Source organism: Myotis yumanensis, unplaced genomic scaffold, assembly GCF_028538775.1.
Source record: "Myotis yumanensis isolate MYYU_CA2020_CCGP unplaced genomic scaffold, mMyoYum1.0.hap1 SCAF_2, whole genome shotgun sequence".
Classification (NCBI taxonomy): domain Eukaryota; kingdom Metazoa; phylum Chordata; class Mammalia; order Chiroptera; family Vespertilionidae; genus Myotis; species Myotis yumanensis.
The window spans coordinates 33,775,220-33,793,927 of record NW_027223753.1 but is presented as its reverse complement, the minus strand read 5'-3'; the positions used below and the strand labels follow the sequence as shown (position 1 = coordinate 33,793,927).

Genomic DNA, 18,708 nt, shown 5'->3' with positions numbered 1-18,708 from the left:
CCCACACTGCACTCTTAGAACCATTGCTGTGGCCACACTAAGTAAAGCCTTGTTCCCTGGATGTGTCCTGCTGGTCTCTGATCCCTTACCCTCTGCCCAGAACCCCCTTATCCCTTCTTCACTTCACTCACCACTCTTCTCAACTCATGCTGTTCCCCTTCTTCTGGGAAACATTCCCTAATCCCCCAAACAGAATTGGTCACAGCCTTCTCTGACCTCCCACCAGCCTGGTTATTGAGCAAGTTTTATCCCATTGCATAGACCCCACTGACCCTCCAGCCACCAGAGCATGGACTGAGCCCTCATGGTCTTTGTGTATACCCCAGCACCTGGCAGCAAGGATCAGCACATAGTAGGTGCTCAAAGGGTGTTTGACGAAATGCAATGACTCAACTGATGAAGAAACTGAAGCCCCGAGATGAGATGGGAATTGCCCAAAGTAGTGGCAGAGCTCAGACCAGAACCCAGGTTGTCTGGTGCCAGCCAGCTTCACTTCAAACAGAGCTGGTTTGCTGCTTTCCAAGAGCATGGCAATTCGGTCCAGAGGGGCCTCCTAGTCCCCCTGGGTATGAGTTAGAGAGAGCCCACGGGACGCATGATGCCTTAATTAAAGACAGTTTTGCTTCCTCTCTTAATTGGCTCGAGTGATGGTTCATTAGCACTGGCAAGTTTTACGGCTTGCTGCGGGCCTGAGTGCCGTGCCGTTCTCCTCCCAGGACAGAATGCTGTTAGTGATGATGGTGGTGGAATGACCGTTTGATTTATGTTAACATTTCTGTTTAATTACAAGAGCGGCCGTGGTCAGAGGGAGGTCAGTGATGTCCACACACACAGTTATACCGTCCTCTGCCCTCCAGGGAGGATGCACTGGAAAGAGGTCTGTGACCTTGGCCAGGATGCCGCCCCTCCCTGGGATGGCCAGGGGGGTGGTGATGAGGAACCAGATGCTTTAATATGTCTTCGAGCTCCAGATTTTGTGATTTGGGATTTCAAGATGAAAGAGCTCCGACCCTCAGAAGTGGTTCTGCCCTGAAGTTTAAACCCCCAGCATTCTCCAAGTGAGAATGTGTGACTCTCATTAAGAGAGCAGGAGGAAATCTCTAACCACAGGCATTAATCTGTTGCTAAAACAGCTCTGAGTAGCAACAAAAGAGCCTATCAGTCACAAAAATTCACTACCAGATGTGGAAAGTGTGCATATAGTAAAGACTCAGAACTGAGAGCCCCAAGGTACCTTGGAGATCCCCAGACCAGCCCCTCCTGAGCCCCCGACTGATACAGCAGTGGTTCCCACAGTTTGATGGGACTTCCCATGGTATTATGGGAGCTGGGGGGAAGAATTCAGAGTTCGAGTAAGTTTGGGGAACACAGAGCTGAGAAAAGTTAAACATGTCCTTTTACAATAAGATTTTTCAGTTTCGAAAATGCTAATGAACCGGAATCTGAAGAAGGGAATATGTATTTAGTGTTCTCCAAATGTGCGTCAGGAAACCCTTTTCCTATGGAGCTTGTTCTCCCACCCACTCCCCCATACACTCCCCCAGGGGTGTTAGGGTTTATAAAACACATCGCAGGAAATGCCATTTCAAGAATTCTGTTTGCTCTCCCAGTCCATGTCAAGCTCTCCCACACTTATTTCATCCTTATAGCCACCCTGTGAAGGGGGGGGGGGGGGGGGTGTCTTTGTTAAAATTTCCATGCTTGCATATAATAAAAATCTTCTCAAATTAGCTTGAGTATAGGAGGAAAGGCAGGAAGGAGGGGGCATAGGACAGAGGAAGGGAGGGAGGAGGGGAGGGAGGGAGGGAGGGAGGGAGGGAGGGAGGGAGGGAAGGAAAGAAAGGAGGAAGGGAGAGAGGGAGGGAGGGAGGAAGCTTATTACTTAAAGTATATAGAATCATAGAGACAGAAGGCAGAATGGTGGTTGCCATGGGTGGGGGAGCGGGGATGGGGAGGTATTGTTTAGTGGGCATAGACGTTCCGTTTTACAAGATGAAAAGAGTTTTGAAGAAAGATGATATTGATGGTAGCACAACAATATGAATGTACTTAATACTATTGAACTGTATCATTCAAAATTATTAATATGGTGAATTTGATGTTATGTGTAGTTTACAATTTAAAAAGTAAGAAAGGTATGGCTGCTGATGCAATGGGAGCATCTTCCTAGGTTTTGGGGGAACTGGAGGCCTAGAGGTCTTGCAGGATGAATACTGTAGCTTCAGGTGTTGCAGAGCCAAGAAGGTGCAAGGCAACTCCTGGTGGAAGGCTGTTGGGTTGGAGTGGGGCCTGGTCCCTCCATCAGTGGCTGCCCATATGCGTTGCCGCGTTTGTACTGTCTCTCTCTCTCTCTGCTACCTCCTCCCCATCACTTCCTTGGCAGAGAAGAAAGCCTCCGCCTCTACCTGTGCCCCCTGCGTTCTCTTCTGAGCGTGCAGAGTGCACAAGTTGCCTTGCATTTGAGAAACAGACTCTCCATCTCCATCTGACAGCAGGACTCTGTGGTGGGTTTGCATTTCTTAATTAGGTGCTTGTCATTGTGTATTCCATAGAGCCACGTATAAGTAAACAGCCATAGACCTTTGAATAAATTTATTGGTTTTATTTATGTTTCTGGGCATAAAAAAATCTATAATTACCAGGTACAGCCTCAGTATAACTGGTATTTAATGACAATTACTTTTTGTTGCCATAGAAATGAGTCCAAAGTAGTTACCCATAATTTCTCATTTCCCAAACCTCACACATGCTGGATTGCAATATTACCATAGTAATTGCCTATTAGTCATCATAAAATACGCAGTTACCCAAAAGATAGCAAGGGGCTGTGAAATTTCTCATCTTCAGAAAACCTCGCTGCTTCTTGGGAGTGTGGAGGCGGAGCGAGGCGCAGGCTCCCCGGGTGGTGAGAGTGATTCGGTGTGTAGATGGCTCCGCGGTGGAGAGATGCTGCCACGCTCTGCAGACCGCGCCTCGTTATGTCTCTTGGCCCTGGCACTCCTCATGCCGCAGAGGATGCGCGAGTGCAGTAAATCCAATTTAACTAAGGTTTGTGGAGGGCCTACTGAGTGCCAGGGCCCAGGTGGGGCTTGGAGCAGCCAACGGCAATCAGAGGCAGCCCTTCTCCATGAGAAGCCCTGTGTTTGGACTAGAGCAGTGGTTCTCAACCTTGGCTGCACATTAGAATCACCTGGGAATCTTTTTAAAATCCTGATTTCTGGGCCTCATCCTCTGGAAATTCTGTTTCTTTGTTACTAATGTGGCCTCACCCTATAACAAAGAAACAGAATTTCCGGAGGATGAGGCCCAGAAGTCAGGATTTTAAAAAGATTCCCAGGTGATTCTAATGTGCAGCCAAGGTTGAGAACCACTGGACTAGAGGGTGTGTGAGTGATGCTATGGAGGCCTCGTCTAACGTCTAAGTGCCTACAACTGTACGTTTTCTATATCATCACATGTGACCCTCTCAGCAGCCTTGTGATGGAGGTAGCGTTGTAGCTCCATTTTAAATAGAGAAGGAAACTGAGGCCCAGAGGTGCCAAGGAGCCTGCCCCAGGTCCCTCCGCAGGAAGGGCAGAGCAGGTTGGTGAACCAGGCAGGCCCATTGTAGCTTGCCACAGATTTCACCCCCACTCTGCTGATCCTGAAAACAGGAGGGCTGCCCTCTGACCAGTGATGAGGGTGGGGTTTTGAAAGATGGAGGGTATATAGGAGTTCACCAGACATAGAAGCGAGAGAAAAAGAGATTTGTACAGCAAAAGAGCGTTAACGATGGCAGAGGGTGAAACACCAGGGAGCTATTTCCAACACACACACACACACACACACACACACACACACACAAACACATTATAACTGTCTGGCTTTGCCCACTTTAACACCCAAAGAAGGAAATATTTTGAACTGGCTAAAACAGAATAGAACATAAAATTAGCTGTGAGAAATACATGTCAATATCCCCTTTGTTCTCTGACGGCATAAAAACTGTGCATTTTATTTTTCATCAAGTAGAAACGGAAAACAAACATCCGCTGCAAGGATTCCTCACAGGAAGACCTGCTGGCCCCTCTCCCTGAGCCTCCTTCCCAGCCGACCATGTTTCACCCACGTGGTGACTCTGTCAGCACCATCAGCCTTGGAGGGGGAGGGGAGCTTGGACAAAGTATCCCTAAGTGACAGCAGTACCCTCTCTTTGTCTACCTGCAGCTGCGTCTGGGTGGTTCTCTCCCTCCCAAAGCATCATGTTGCACTGATGCTTGCATGGACCACTTGGGAGGGTTTATATTCAGGCTAAGCCTGCCGGCCCATCCCTCCTGCTTCTCCGCCCTGAAAGACCTCTCAGGTTCAGTCCATCATTTACATGGTAGCCCTTCGGCTGTTTGAAGACTGGGTACCTCCGCTCCAACCACTGCCCGTTCCTGTTCTCCAGGCTGAAGATCCCCAAATCCTCCCAACTTTCCTTGTGGCACCTGAAATCCACTTCTCTCCCTTTCCTTCCTGCTGTCCTCTGAACAGGCTCCCAATGCTGGTCGTTGAGGCATGGTGTCCAGGACTGAACAGTTACAACGATGATGGTGATGATGAGAATGGCAGTGTTGATGGTGATGATGAAGAGCTAAGCTCTAGTGAGCCTCCTGGGCCTGGCACTATTCTAGGCATGTCGCATGGACTGTTTCACTTAATTCTTAGAACAACTCCATTGCTATTCACATTTTTGCAGGTGAGGAAACTGAGGCATAGGTAGGTAAGGAAACACACTCAAGTTATAGAACCAGCTAGTGGAACAGGAGCAGGCAGGGACCATCAGAAGCCCAATTCTGAGGACTGTGCTTCAGTGTACAGCCCATGTGCACCCCTGCTGCCCAACATGGAGCTCTTTTCAACCTGAACCTTTCTACCTGTATTTCTAAGTTGCAACTCCCCGACTTCTCTGAGAGCCCTACGAGAAGCCTGTGGCAGAGCGGGGCAGAGATCCTCTCCATCTCTGAGCAAAGAAGAAACCAAGTCACAACGAGGCTAAGTAACTTGCTCAAGGTCACACAGTGAGTGAGCCCCATAGTTCGGATGAAGCATGAGCGACAGCAAGGGCCAGACAGGGCCTTGCCTCCCAGAGGCGCTCTCCTGCTTTACGTAACCTGAGTGATGTTCCTATGGCGGCTGAAAGGACATTGGGGCTGGCAGTGTAATCAGGTGTCTAACCCACAAGTGCAGGCCGCCAAAACTAATTATTCAAATGAGCTTCCCAGCCAGATTCCACAGAACAGGCCAGATGGCTGGGTGTCTGTGGAGGCAGCTCCCCATCCCTGTCCCTGCAAGCAGCCGAATAGCATTTCGAAGTTAGAGTTGATAGCAAGTTGATTTTAATAATTGACTCTTTGGTGAAGACAGGCCTCTGAGGAGTCAGTAGCTCAGAGTTAGTGGCTGGGAATCTGGAGGAGCAAGGCATGGTGATAGAATCAAGAACGTCATCATTTCGCCCAACTGGCCTGGCTCAGTGGTTGAGTGTCAACCTATGAACCAACAGGTCACGGTTTAATTCCCTATTAGGGCACATGCCAGGTTGTGGGCTCAAACCCAGGGAATATGCAGGAGGCAGCTGATCAATGATTCTGTCTCATCATTGATGTTTCTATCTCTTTTTCCTCCCTTCCTCTCTGGAATATATATATATTTTTTTTTTTTCACCATTTCTGGTCCTAGTTCCCAAACCACTGCTTGAAAAGGGTCAGCTCTCCCTGTATGCCCCACCCTGTGGCTCCCACTGACCACCAGAAGGATCCTAAACTTGTTAGCTTGGCATTCAAGGATGAGCAGTGTCCTGCAAGTTCCTTCTCAGCTTCATCTCCCACTGTCCACTACACCACCCTCCACAGGTCCCCTTGTCTCCCTGGGCCCTTTCCACTGCCCTGCGGTGGCCCACTCGAGCCCACACCTGGACCCTCGCTGCCACTCTGCCTGTGCTGAAGAAGACTTTTAACCAAACGGTTTCTTCTCCCTCTTCTTTTTATCCTTCTCTCAAACGTTCACCAGCACATACTCTGTGCCAGGCACTGGAGACTGAGGCGGCCTTCCTCATGGAGGAGGTGCTGTGTGGTATGCGTCATGAGGAATGGGTGGGAGTCACCAGGGGAAGAGGGTGGGGCATTCTAAATCATAGGAACCATAATGTCGAATACCAGCAGGATGATAACCCAAGCAGTAATTGAATGTATCCTGGCTCCCAGATCTTGTGCTAAGTGTTTTATATGTATGATCTCCACGGGAAATGTAGGGGTCAGAGCTCATCATGCTCCCCCGCCCACCCCACTTTTGCCAATTTCAAAGGAAAAACAGGAATCAGAGGGACAGAGGTCAAAGCATTAGCTTTATTGTTGATAAAAGCGGGACTTGGAAAGCATGGTTTATCTCCATGGCTAAAATTGGCCTCCTTTTATCTCACCCCAAAATTCAACTTCCCTACCAGCCACAGGCAGAGCATGAAGGAGCTGCCTCCCAGGGGCACCCCTCAGGGCAGGAAGGAGGCCAGAATGCACCGTCCCTACAAATCTAAACAACTGTGCTGGGAAGGGCCAGGCCCAGCAGGCCCTGGCCATTTTTCATGCTGACCAAGCAGATAAGTTCCATCCCCTCCCTTGGAAAGAGTAAGCGAGCAGATGGAGGTGAAGATTCGTTCTTTCTACTCCTGGGGACTGAAAGTCCCTACTGGGATTGAAAGCAATGGTGGGGTTTGTCCCAATAACCAACCTCATGAGCCTACTGGTATGAGGTAGGTTCTGTGCTGTCCTCATATTACAGAAAAGGAAACTGAAGCACAAAGAGATGTTAAATCATTTTCCCAAGGTCCCATGGTCATGGGAGATCCAGGCATCAAAACCAGGGAGCTAACTCAGAGCCCATGTGCTTGCCTCTGAGCCTACTGCCTGTGCCCTGGGTGAACTGGGAGCCTCAGGAATATCAGTGATCTGGTGTGGCTGGTGCATGTGGTCAGGGCACAGCCCACAGTGTAGGTTCACCTACGGCCCAAAGGCACCAGCTAACAGGGCAGGTGGAGGCTGCCTTGCAACCCAGGCCTGACAAGCCTTGAGACTTGGAGGAATCACATCAGCCTACACAGAAGGGGAAGAGTCTTCTCAATGAGCTCATAGGCCTTAATATGAGACTTGCATGGTACACAGATTGGAAACGTGGCGCAAGAAGCTGGAGGCATACGTGGGGACCAGATTGTGGAGGGCCCAAGGATCATACTGAGACCCAACCATAAGGCCAGCAACACTGTGTGCATTTACCTCAAACTCGGCAGCATTCCCAGCGTTTTACATGGATGATTCCATTTAATCCTCACAGCAACCCTCTGAGGTTGGCAAAGTCTGCTATTTGCACAGGTGTTGAGGCGCAGAGAGGTTAAGCCACACAGCAAATACGTGGCCGGGCCAAGATCTCATCCAAGCAGAGTGGCCCCCAGTCCACACGCACAACCTAAGCCACTGTGGGGTCTTCACCAGCTGGGCAGTGGCCTTGCCAGCTCCCAGATCTTGTGAAGATCTAAAGGATTCCTCTTCCTCTTGGTGTTTCTTCTGCCCCTTTTCACTTAAGAAATTGAAATAGCCAATTCCCAGCTGCAAGGGCTGGTGCACACCTTTAGAAAATGTGCCCCTTCGGGCCTGTCAAATGGTTCTTTTTGCTCCTATCAGAGTTCTTAGAAAAAACAAACATTGGTTCTGGAATGGACTTCCAACTCTATGTAGCAGTGTGTCCTTGGCCTCCGTTTCCCCATCTTTGAAATGTGAGAATTGGACTTTATGAAATCTTGGGTGCCTTCTGGTTGGTGACTGGGCCTCCCACTTGTAACAAGCACTATGGAGAGTCCCCAAGCCTGGTATTAGGTGCCATCAAGCAGGAGATAGGAAGGACGAAGGTTGACTCCCAGAGCCCAAGCTTTCCAGAAGGGAGAAGGCACCCGGCACAGCTGCTCCTTGTCCACTAAGAATAAGTTCAGGGAGAAAGGGCCCAGACAGTTTTTATAAAAATATATTTTATTGATTTTTACAGAGAGGAAGGGAGAGGGATAGAGAGTAAGAAACATCAATGAGAGAGAAACATCGATCAGCTGCCTCCTGCACACCTCCCACTGGGGATGTGCCCGAAACCAAGGTACATGCCCTTGACCGTAATCGTATCCGGGACCCTTCAGTCCGCAGGCTGACGCTCCATCCACTGAGCCAAACCGGTTAGGCAGGCAGTTTAAGTTTGGAGCCAATCCATTTTCCAGGTTGGCTCTGAGCACCCCCTTCCCCCGATCCTGCCACCTTCTAGGCAGGCCACCAGTACAGGGTAAAGACCCGATGGACCCTTGGAAGTGGGAGACCTGAGCACTGAGCATGATTCTGTTATGGACCTTGGGCATATCCAAGTCCCCCGCTTCCTGCCCCCGCCACACACACACAGACATGCAGTTTGTGCCCTGCACAAACGCTCCTGGTCCAGGGGGCCAGTGGAGCTGCAACTCTGCCCCCACCCCCAAGTCTGACCAGAGCAAGTGGCAGCATTTTGTACTTCACCTACCCAGAAGCGGTACCTGTTAAAAACTGTCAGCCTGGAGGGGGTTCCTTTTGTCAATTTGTATAAAGGTTCCCTTTATGCTAGTCCCCCTTCTGAGACATAGTTTCCCCATTTAAAAAATAAGGGTATTGCATTCACCCCTCACCCTACGTGAACCTCTCCATCAGGCGCTGACCTGACTCCCAGGACTGCTGAGAGAGAATAGAGAGATGGCCAAGAACACAGCTTTAGAGCCAGGCAGACTGAGTTCCAGTCCTGCCTCTGCCACTTGTCCTTGCTGGCCCAGGACAAATTACTCACCCTTTCTGAGCCTCTATGTGCACAGGTGAGCCAGAAGTTGGCGATGGACCTGACACTATGCTCCCATTGCCGACTCAATGGCAAACAAGACAGCTTCCGCCTCGGCCCTCCAAGGGCTCTCAGGACTTTGAACAAAACAGATGAATTTGTCCAAGGTCACAAAACTACTTACTCACTGGTAGGTCTGTGCCACAAACCCAAGTCCTTCTGACTTGAAACCTATGTTCTCATTCATCGTCCTCCCTGATCCACAGCCCTGGTCCTAGATCTCTCCTTGTGACCATCTAAGAAGAGACATGAGTGAAATGCTTTAAATATCCTGGGGGAGGTGATGAGGAGTGGATGTGTTATAATTATCCTTAGTGTTCCGGACAAAGGACACTTCCTGCTGTCCTCCATCTCCACCACAGCACAACCCACCCCACCTGCAAGGCATTTTGCAGGAGCTGTTGATGACAGATTGTCTGGCATCTGACACTGGCCAATCAATGGAGCTGGAAGGTGCCTGGGGCCAAGGGCAATTGAATCACAACCTTTTAGTGCTATTAAGTAAAGCAATATTTATTTTGCTTTTGGTGCAAATATACCTAATCCAATCCAGCTCATTGGCAATGCTGAAAAACTGCTGCGTTTGAGAGACAATTGCACGTGAACCCCATGCATCTCTGCTTGTCAATGCACCATTCTGGGAGTAGGCAGCCCCCACGGTGCTCAGAACAAGATTGATCTGGAGCCACCATGCCGTGTTTTTCTCCATCCTTTACAGGAGATGAAAAGGAAATTATAAAGAGGGGAATTAAAATCATTGCTCTCATTCTAGCTGCCATTATTGCAATGGGGATGAGGCATGATGCCCTTCACGAGATGGAGCTATTTATTTGCCATTTTAATAATGTTCTCAGGAGCCACTGCATCTCTGCCATTGAGCAGAGGAGAGACCAGTACAGTTCAAGAAGAGCAAAGGAGTAGCTTAGTATCTCTGTCATAGATCGCACAGCCTCTCCAGTAGCTGGGGAGATCTCAAGGGGTCACTGTAGACCATCCTGGCATCAATAAGACCTGGATTCAAATGCCAGCTCTATCTCCTAGCAGTTGTCAAGTGACCTTCTCAAGATTAAATCTCTCTTGCATTTTATTAACTTTATTTTGTTGTTGTTAATCCTCACCCAAGGATATTTTTTCATTGCTTTTAGATAGAGTGGAAAGGAAGGAGGGAGAGGAAGAGAAAGAGAAACATCAATTGAGAGACACACTGATTGGTTACCTCCTACACATGTCCCAACTGTTGCTGGGCAACAAACCTGCAACCCAGGTGTGTGCCCTTGACCAGGAATCAAACCTGAAACCCTTAGTGCAGTGGTTCTCAACCTTGGCTGCACATTAGAATCACCTGGGAATCTTTTTAAAATCCTGATTTCTGGGCCTCATCCTCCAGAAATTCTGTTTCTTTGTTACTAATATTGTGGCCCCACCCCATAACAAAGAAACAGAATTTCTGGAGGATGAGGCCCAGAAATCAGGATTTTAAAAAGATTCCCAGGTGATTCTAATATGCAGCTGAGGTTGAGAACCACTGCCTTAGTGTGTTGGCTGATGCTCTAACCACTGAGAATACCAGCCAGGGCTCACTGTTTTATAAAACAGGATAAACAATGCCTACCTCACTTGGTTATTGCAAAAGAGTCTAGCATATAATAGATACTTAAATATTTTTCAAAATATATTATCAAGTAATTTTCTAAATCCTGTTTGCAGATTTTCAGGACATTTATTTATGCATCTGTGCCTCTATTCATTCACTCATTTATTCAATAGATTTGTTGAAACTTCTCTGCACCTGGGTCTATAGTAGATAAGTTGGAGTGGAGGTGGGCAAGATGTCCCAGACATAGTCCCTGCCCTCATTGGGCTCACAGTTTGAAAGGAGAAAGAAAAGATACTCAAGAGTATCCCTGGCTCAATAGCAAGAAATCATATATTATGAGGTCACATAGAAATTTGATTTCCATAAATTCAGATTTTCTAAAATGGTCCTAATGCCAAATATTCTGACTCATTGGTGCCATCAGTAGTTCCATTCATGTCAGAATGTGGGTCCTGATTTTGAGCTCATGTAGATATTTCATCCTTTAAAAATAACAGAAGAGCCCTAACCAGTTTGGCTCAGTAGATGGAGCATCGGCCTGCAGACTGAGGGGACCCGGGTTTGATTCTGGTCGAGGGCATGTGCCTTGGTTGCGGGCACATCCCCAGTGGAGGGTGTGCGGGAGACAGCTGATCGATGTTTCTCTCTCATCGAAGTTTCTGACTATCTCTCTCCCTTCCTCTTTGTAAAAAATCATATATATATATATATATATATATATATATATATATATCAGAAGAGAAGAGCCATAAGGAAGCAGAGACCCAGTATTTCCCACTCAGTGACTAAACTGGCAATCACAAAAGAGCGTATTGTGGTGCTTACAGCCTAGTTAGGGACACAAGCACCATTCTCACTTCCCTGACTGAACATGCCACCCCTCTGCCTGGAATACTCACTCTCTCATGCCCTGAGGTTGGGCACACTCCCATCACCTCTTCAAAGCTCAGGGCGACTCAGGAACTCCCAGTGGCAAGGATTAGGTCCCATGCACATATCAAATGTTGAAAAATAAATGCAACTAATGTTAAGATACTGGTAACTCTCTACTATTTGATGTTTCTTTTAAAAACCTGTATCTATCCTTTTTCTAGAGTATTTTGTTTTCTTTGTATTTTCACTTCATTGGAAAGGTATGCTTCCTGTATGCTTCTACCTCTTGGGTAAAGCCAGTCATTGATGTTTTAGAATCACAGGAGAGAGCTGGAAGAGAGACCTGTGAGTGAAGTACACATGGAGCTCAGGAAGGGAGGAGACTCTCCCGAGATGATATAGACTTTTGAGGTGGGGCCTGTGCCTCTGGCCCCTAAGCCAGGGCTCCTACATCATTACGAAGATGTTTTGTTCAGTAAATACCCACTGCCGGGAACCAATTCCAGCATGTCATAATTTCAAGAGTTTCATCAAAAGGTTGATGAGACTTGGGGACTCAACAGGGTTGAGTCACACATGTAGTCACCGGTTGGGAATGGCTAAAGGCATTTCCCCAAACCTGAATAAGAAACTGATTGTGGCTGCCAGACAGTTAAAGGGCATCTTAATCTACATGTTATTGCCTCCTACTGGCCAAACACCTGAACAGCCGTAGGCTAATTCCCCCAAACTGACAATGCTTCTGTACCCTTTGAAACCTTACCCTTTGAAGTGTATTATCTCCACCTTGCCTTAGGACAAATTGTGTTAATAAAGGCAAGGGTCCTAGACAAGGAGGGAATCTTCAGTTCCTTTAGCTGAAGCTCCTCTGACCCCCAATGCCTTTCAAAATTATATCTCATCTCTGGACTCTTTATTAGTCTCTGGTTTCCTATGTCATCTACGCACAGCCTTTTCCAGATTCCTGAACCCTTCTTGATGCTGGGACAAGAACCCTGGCAACCCACCTACTGATAGATGGGTTGCCATTAGAAGCATTCTTTAAAAGTCAGTTCAAAAAGCACCCAGCGCTGATACTACCCATTAAAGAGTTTCACAAATGCTCACACTTCTGAAGGACTCTGGGATCCTCTGAAGATTCATGTTGCCTTTGAATTGGCAGTCACTATTTTCAGCAGATGGTTGGATCAAGGGGCTAGTCTTTCAGGATCTCTCACCTGAACACTCTTCCTTCAGTTTTGAATGTCACGTTTTTTTTAATCAAAGAGGCTTCCTGGAAGCCACATGGCCACATGGACAGACCACAGGGCACAGGGCCAGGACACCTGGATTCTGGCCTGGGTCTGTGGAGGAGTGGTGAAGTAACCTTGGAAGAATGGCTCACCATCTCTGGCTCCTAACACTCCCACTTGTTAATGGAGCCCACCTATGTGTCTGGTGACTGTGGGAATATATCATGTGATACAGGAAAATGCTTGGGAAAGAATGAAATGTTCACTCAACAACGTCTTCAGTGTCTACCATAGTTCTGGTTCTTTGTCAGGCATGGGAATACAAGCATGAACATGACATTGTCCTTGCCCTGAAGGAATTCATGGTCCCATGGGGAAGACAGCCATGACTATATCTTGTGCTGTATATACTCTGAGGGGGTGAGCGATGGATACTATAGGAGCAGAAGGAAGCACCTATCACATTACAGAGCGTAAGTCAAGAAGCCTTCCTGCAGGAAATGATAGTTAGGAGATGACAATTTCAACAAGCCCGCAATCCCCACCACTGGCCACCATTTAGTCAATATTCACTCTCCTGAGGATCCTGCCAGGCTATTTACATTCATTCATGTAAACAATCCAGAAGGTCAAGGTTGTTATACTAATTATACATATGATAAAACAGAAACCCAGAGAAGTTTTTAAAAAAGAAAATTAAAAAAGGTCACATAGCTGGTAAAGAGTACAGCCCAAATTTAAATCTCACTGTGACTCCCAGAGCCCCTGGTCTTCACAGTGTAGCCTCCTTGTTCTGGGCGACTCCACTTGCACGAGGCAAAATCGGAGGGAGGACGTCCCTGGAAGACAAACTTCAGCTAACGGGAAGGAAGACTTTCCTAACAGAGCCGTCTAAGAATGAGATAAGCTGACTGTGGGAGGTGGGGAGCTCTGGGTCATAGAAATGTCATGGAACAGACTGGTGACCTAGCCAAGACATTGCTGCAGACATTCCTACTTGGAGGCAGAGGAGCGGTAGGTAAGCTAACTGTCTCTAAGGATACAGTTGTTAAGGATTAAGTCCTGTTATCAATGACAGTGTTCCTTTCCAAATTTTTAGGTGCTCTGGAGGGGCTGGGAAAGCTCTGGGGGCACAGCATTCAGACCGAGGTCCCACCTGTCTGGTGACGAGCCACTGGGAAGAGGACAATACAGAGGCCGGATGGAGTGGTTAATAAATTGGCTTTCAGAGCCATACGGTTAGGGATGCTTTCCATTAAAAAAGCCAGAACTGACTCTAGCCACTAAAGCAAAAAGGGAATTTGTTAGAAGGAGTTTAGAATAAAGCCAAAGCTGAAGAGCCAGACTTAAGCAATGAATAGAATGGGCCTGGAGGACAAAAACTGGCTGTTGGCAGGAATGCTCTACCTCTGTTCCGTGGTAGTACTGCCATATGACCCCTCCAGCCTTGCATCACCTAGTCCAAGTTTAAGTTCAGGTGGGTGCAGCTGATCTGGGTTCCCTGCTGCCACCCTGGTTGCCAGGTCACAACGAGGGAGCATCGGCCCATATGTCTCTGTGGTGGGAGAAGACTCGTCATCTTGGAACCATGGAAAGAGAACCCTCCCCCCCACCACCACCACAAACACACTCCATCTAATCGCAAGGTTTCATGCTGGGTATTCCCCAAAGAAAATGGACAAATGCCTCCTATGTTGGGAGGGCACAGAGCACAGAAATGAACTCAGCTCCCAGACTGAGGAAAAGATGGGATGTCATCCTGACCATTGCTGTCCGCTGTCCACTCAAGCCCCCGATGGACTGTAAGGTTATTAGTCATACAGGATGTAGCACAAAACTATACAGCAATATAACATTTTGAGCTACTATTATGTGCCAGAATCTGTGCTAAATTAAGTTGGTTACATGTGTTATGTCATTTAATCCTCACAACATTGTCCTGAATTGTAAATGGACATGAGCCTGTGAGTATATCTTCTTTCTCCCGTTAGACTATGCACCCTAAGGGAGGGGCTGTCCAACTGCTTGTGCAACAATCCTGACATCACTTTTTCTCAAGCAAGTTGTTTATAGCCTCTCTGTGCTTCAGTTTCCACATCTGCAAAATGGGTATAGTAGTAGAACCTGCCCCATAAGATCAACTTAGAGAAAGTATTTTGTACTAGTAAAGTACTTAACTCTTGGGGCAAAGTAATGTCAGTAGATACTCCATTGTGTTCCCTTGATGGTGATGGTGATGTTGTAACCTGTATGCAGGGCTGTCTCTGTTCTCACTGCAATCAATGAGAGGCAACACCAGCACTTGGTTGGTTTAAACACAGTGATACAAAGACAAAATAACAAAACTCCCTTTTAGGCTTTCAAGGCCCTTCACCCTCATCTCCCTCCGCAGCTTCCCCATCACCACCCACTCACTGCGTACTCTATGATTCAGTCAAACCAAACTGTCCGCCATTCCCCCAACATCCTAGGGGGCTTCACAGTTCCTTTCCTTACTTACACTCTTCCTTCTGTCCCCAACACCTGGAAAAATTCATGGCCCAATTCAAATGGCTTTTTCTTAATGAAGCCTTTCCCCATGGGTCCCCACAAAACATTGGTTATCTACCATAGGGTCCCCAACATGCTGATTTTAAGTAATAGGAGGAAATCATTATTATTTACTCACCATCTCCACCCCAACCATCTCGAAGGAGAGGTGGGTCCCCAGTGGAGTCCTTTATTTTCCTGAGTAGGGTGATAGGTGGGGATGCAAATGCAGTAATCTGAGAGGGGATAAAATTGTATCGCTTAGGGAAATAGAGGAGCTTAGAAAATAAGATGGGGATGTAAAGTAGTGTGACAGAGGGGCAGATAAGAAAAAGGGGGCCAATTTGGGCAGAGAAAGAGATAATGGCCATTATCTATTTGACTGTGGTTAAAAACCTGCAAAAAGCAGAATTTTATCCCATGGGTAATGGAGAGCCATTGGCGAATCTTGATCAGGAAAGCAAGATGGATGAGGGTGGGAGACTTTCTCAGGACAGGAGGAGGCTGCACTGGAGAGGAGTAGAGTGGTGATTTGACTTGGGAGCAAGCACAGGGTTTCTGGAGGTTGTACCTGAGCTTGTGCTGGCCTAGGCAGTGCCTGCAGTGTACACAGCCCCAGTAGATGGAGGCCTAGGGACAGAGGCCTGGAGGAGGTACCTCTCCCAAGTACGAGCAGGGTTTGGGGAGATCTGGAGTAAGAAAAGGAGGAAGAGAGAGAGAGAGAGATGGAGAACCAGAAGTCACTATCACATTTGCCCTAGTGAAGGTCTTTAATGCCCAAGGGAGGGTATGGAGAAGGTGGGCAGGTGGCCTTCTCTGGCAGATGACATTCAGTCAAATATTTGAAATAAATGAGGATGAGTCAGTCACTCAGCTATCTGGAGGCAGAGAATTCCAGGAAGAAGGACAGTCTGTATAACCCCCCTGAGTCAGGAGGAACATGAGGTGTTAGAGGAGCAGAGAGGAGGCAGTGTCTGGCATAGAGGCAGCAAGAGGGGCTGGTAGGAGCTGAGGTCAGAGAGGTCAGCAGGATGGACCACAAGGAAAAGGGACACAATCTGACTTATGTCATAAGAGTATCACACTGGCTGTTGTGTGGAAAATGGGGTGTGGGGTGTGGGGAGGGCTATAATGTTAAAGGTGAAGTGGGAGGATGCAGGTTTGGAAACAAGGAAACCAGATAATAGATTATAGCGTAACTAGGGGCCCAGTGCATGAATTCATGCACCTTGAAAGGAACTGTGGGCTATGAGGCTGGAGTAGGCACAGGAGCGGGTCCAAGCCCAACCCCTCCTGCCACTCCCCTCCTCCCCGCATCCCTCCCCCATAAGTCCCCTGTCTGCCGGCAGCAACTGCGAGCACTGGGGATGACTGTGGCGCCCAAGAGCAAAGCATTTTCATTAACCACCAGAGGCATGCCCTGATGACAGCGACCGGCGCCCCCTTGGTCTGGTGCCCCTGCTCACCTGTCCCACCATCCCTCTGTGGCCAACACCTGCCAAGTTCCGCACATGCCCCTGGTGGTCAGCGCACATCATAGTGACCAGCCATTCCGTTGTTCGGTCTATTTGCATATTAGCCTTTTATTATGTAGGATACTCTGGACCTTGGTCCAAACTCATGGTGATATCAGTGGAGGTGATGCAAAGGTGTTGGGTTCTGAATATATTTTGAAAGTAGAGACAATGGACTAACTGGGTATGAGAAAGGAATAGGGGGATGCCAGTGGCTTTAGCCTGAACATGTTTTCTGCTGCCCTGACTAGGAGATGTGCATGTATCTGTGGCCTCAGGGCATGGGCCCTGAAGTAAGACCTTGACAGAAATATTTTGAACCTCTCTGTGACTCAGTTTCTTCTTATGTAAAGTGTTAATTATCCTTGTAGTGACCCCACAGGGTTGTTGAAAGCACTGAATGAATTAATACATGTGAGATGCTTAAAAATGTCTCTGGCAAAAGAATAAATGCCAGGTGAGTGACAGGACCATTGCTACTCTTAACTGTGTTTTGATAAGTGAGCAGCTTGACTTGTTCTGTTTGTACTGACTCTGCCTTTGGGGATTGCCTAGGTGCTCTCTGATGGGGTTTGACCTGAACCGTCACTGGCTGGATCCCTCTCCATGGGCCCACCCTACCCTGTATGGGGTAAAACAGCTCATCATCCAGATGTACAACGACCCAGTAAGTAACTGAACCCCTCGGCAGCTGCTGGTCTTACTGCTTGTCCCAGAAAAGAGCAGTGTTGTAATGAGGAAGTTCACTGGGAATTGCAAATTGGGAATACGGGGTCAAAACCAGGGAGGAACCAGGTCTGCTCGTGTCTCCTCTGCATTGGACAAACCCAAGTGCTCACAAACACTGGCCTCAGGTGTGGGGGTCTCATGGGATGAAGGAAATATACTGGAGCAGATCCACCTTTCCCAGGGCTCTTTGGTTACAAGCCAAAGAAATACAACTTGAACTAGCTTAATGGGTTATTCACTAGAAGAGTACCGGAGTATCTCATATAATCGAAGGCTGTAGGCTGGCCTCCTCCACCTGTAGGGAGCATGTGCCAAACGTCACACCCACTGGCTCCCACCACTGTAGAGGGGCCCACTCTCATTTTCTAGTCCCAGTTCCCAAAAGACTATGAAGGGCCTAGCTTGGAGGACATGTCCATCTCTAGGCAAGTCAAACCTGACCCAAGAGGCAAGGTTCTGTAAGGACAGGATGACCTTGCTGGAAGCACCTGGTTGGACTTGGGGATGTGGTGCCTTGGTGAACCTGTTCCCACCTAAAACAAGGAAACCAGATAAGAGATTATAGCATAGTACTCTGGACCTTGTTCCAGAGGGCTGGCTCTTCCAGAGAGAAGGGTGACAGTGGGTGTCCCTACTGAGTTTGCTCATCGGGGAAAGATTTTGTAAGAAATAGAATACATTAAGGTTTCATAACTTAGAGAAAGGAGGCAGACCATGATCATTCTGCCTCTGAGGGGCTGTGGGAGAGAACAGGACAGACATCATTTGGGTAGAAGCCAAAGGCAGAAGTAAGGCCTAAAGAAAAATAGAATTTCCTAATAATTAGAGATGCCTGATGATAAAATGGGTATGTGCACTGTGAACTTTGCCTTACTGAAAGTGTTCAACTTGAAGCTAAGTGACACTGTTAAAAATGGTGCATGGAGGAGACTCGGTTGTTTGGAAGACGCTGTAATGAGATTACAGATGATGGCTAATTTTATGAGCCCCTGGCTGCCACCAGGTGACAAGTAGTTATTGCTAAGACAGCAAGAGTCCCAGAGTTGGGATATTTCAGAGATGCATCAGTGTAACTCTTTGAAGATGTCCATAAAAGTATCCTAAATTAAAAAGCAGCATTATATTGAGCAGCCCTCACAAATACTGAGCTCAGTTGTGGAGGTCTCATGAGATGAAGCAGCCAAAAATGTGTACTTAAAACAAATGCATATATTAGAGCAAGGGTTAATGAAAAAGTAAATCCTTGGGTGCATTGTATTTCACTTGATTGTTATCTTGATCCTCCTATGAACTTGGCTTTCCTAAATCTTTTTTAGCCAGTGCCTGT

General features: G+C 47.6%; 1 protein-coding gene across 1 annotated transcript in view; it reads left to right on the top strand.

Annotated features, from left to right (window-relative positions):
- The window catches only part of AGBL4 (AGBL carboxypeptidase 4), a 987,573-nt gene that overhangs the window by 896,177 nt on the left and 72,688 nt on the right, over positions 1-18,708 (top strand). The window contains exon 9 of the mRNA XM_070405080.1: positions 17,208-17,319. Coding sequence (XP_070261181.1) covers positions 17,208-17,319 — 112 coding nt within the window. The remainder of the gene's footprint in view (positions 1-17,207; positions 17,320-18,708) is intronic.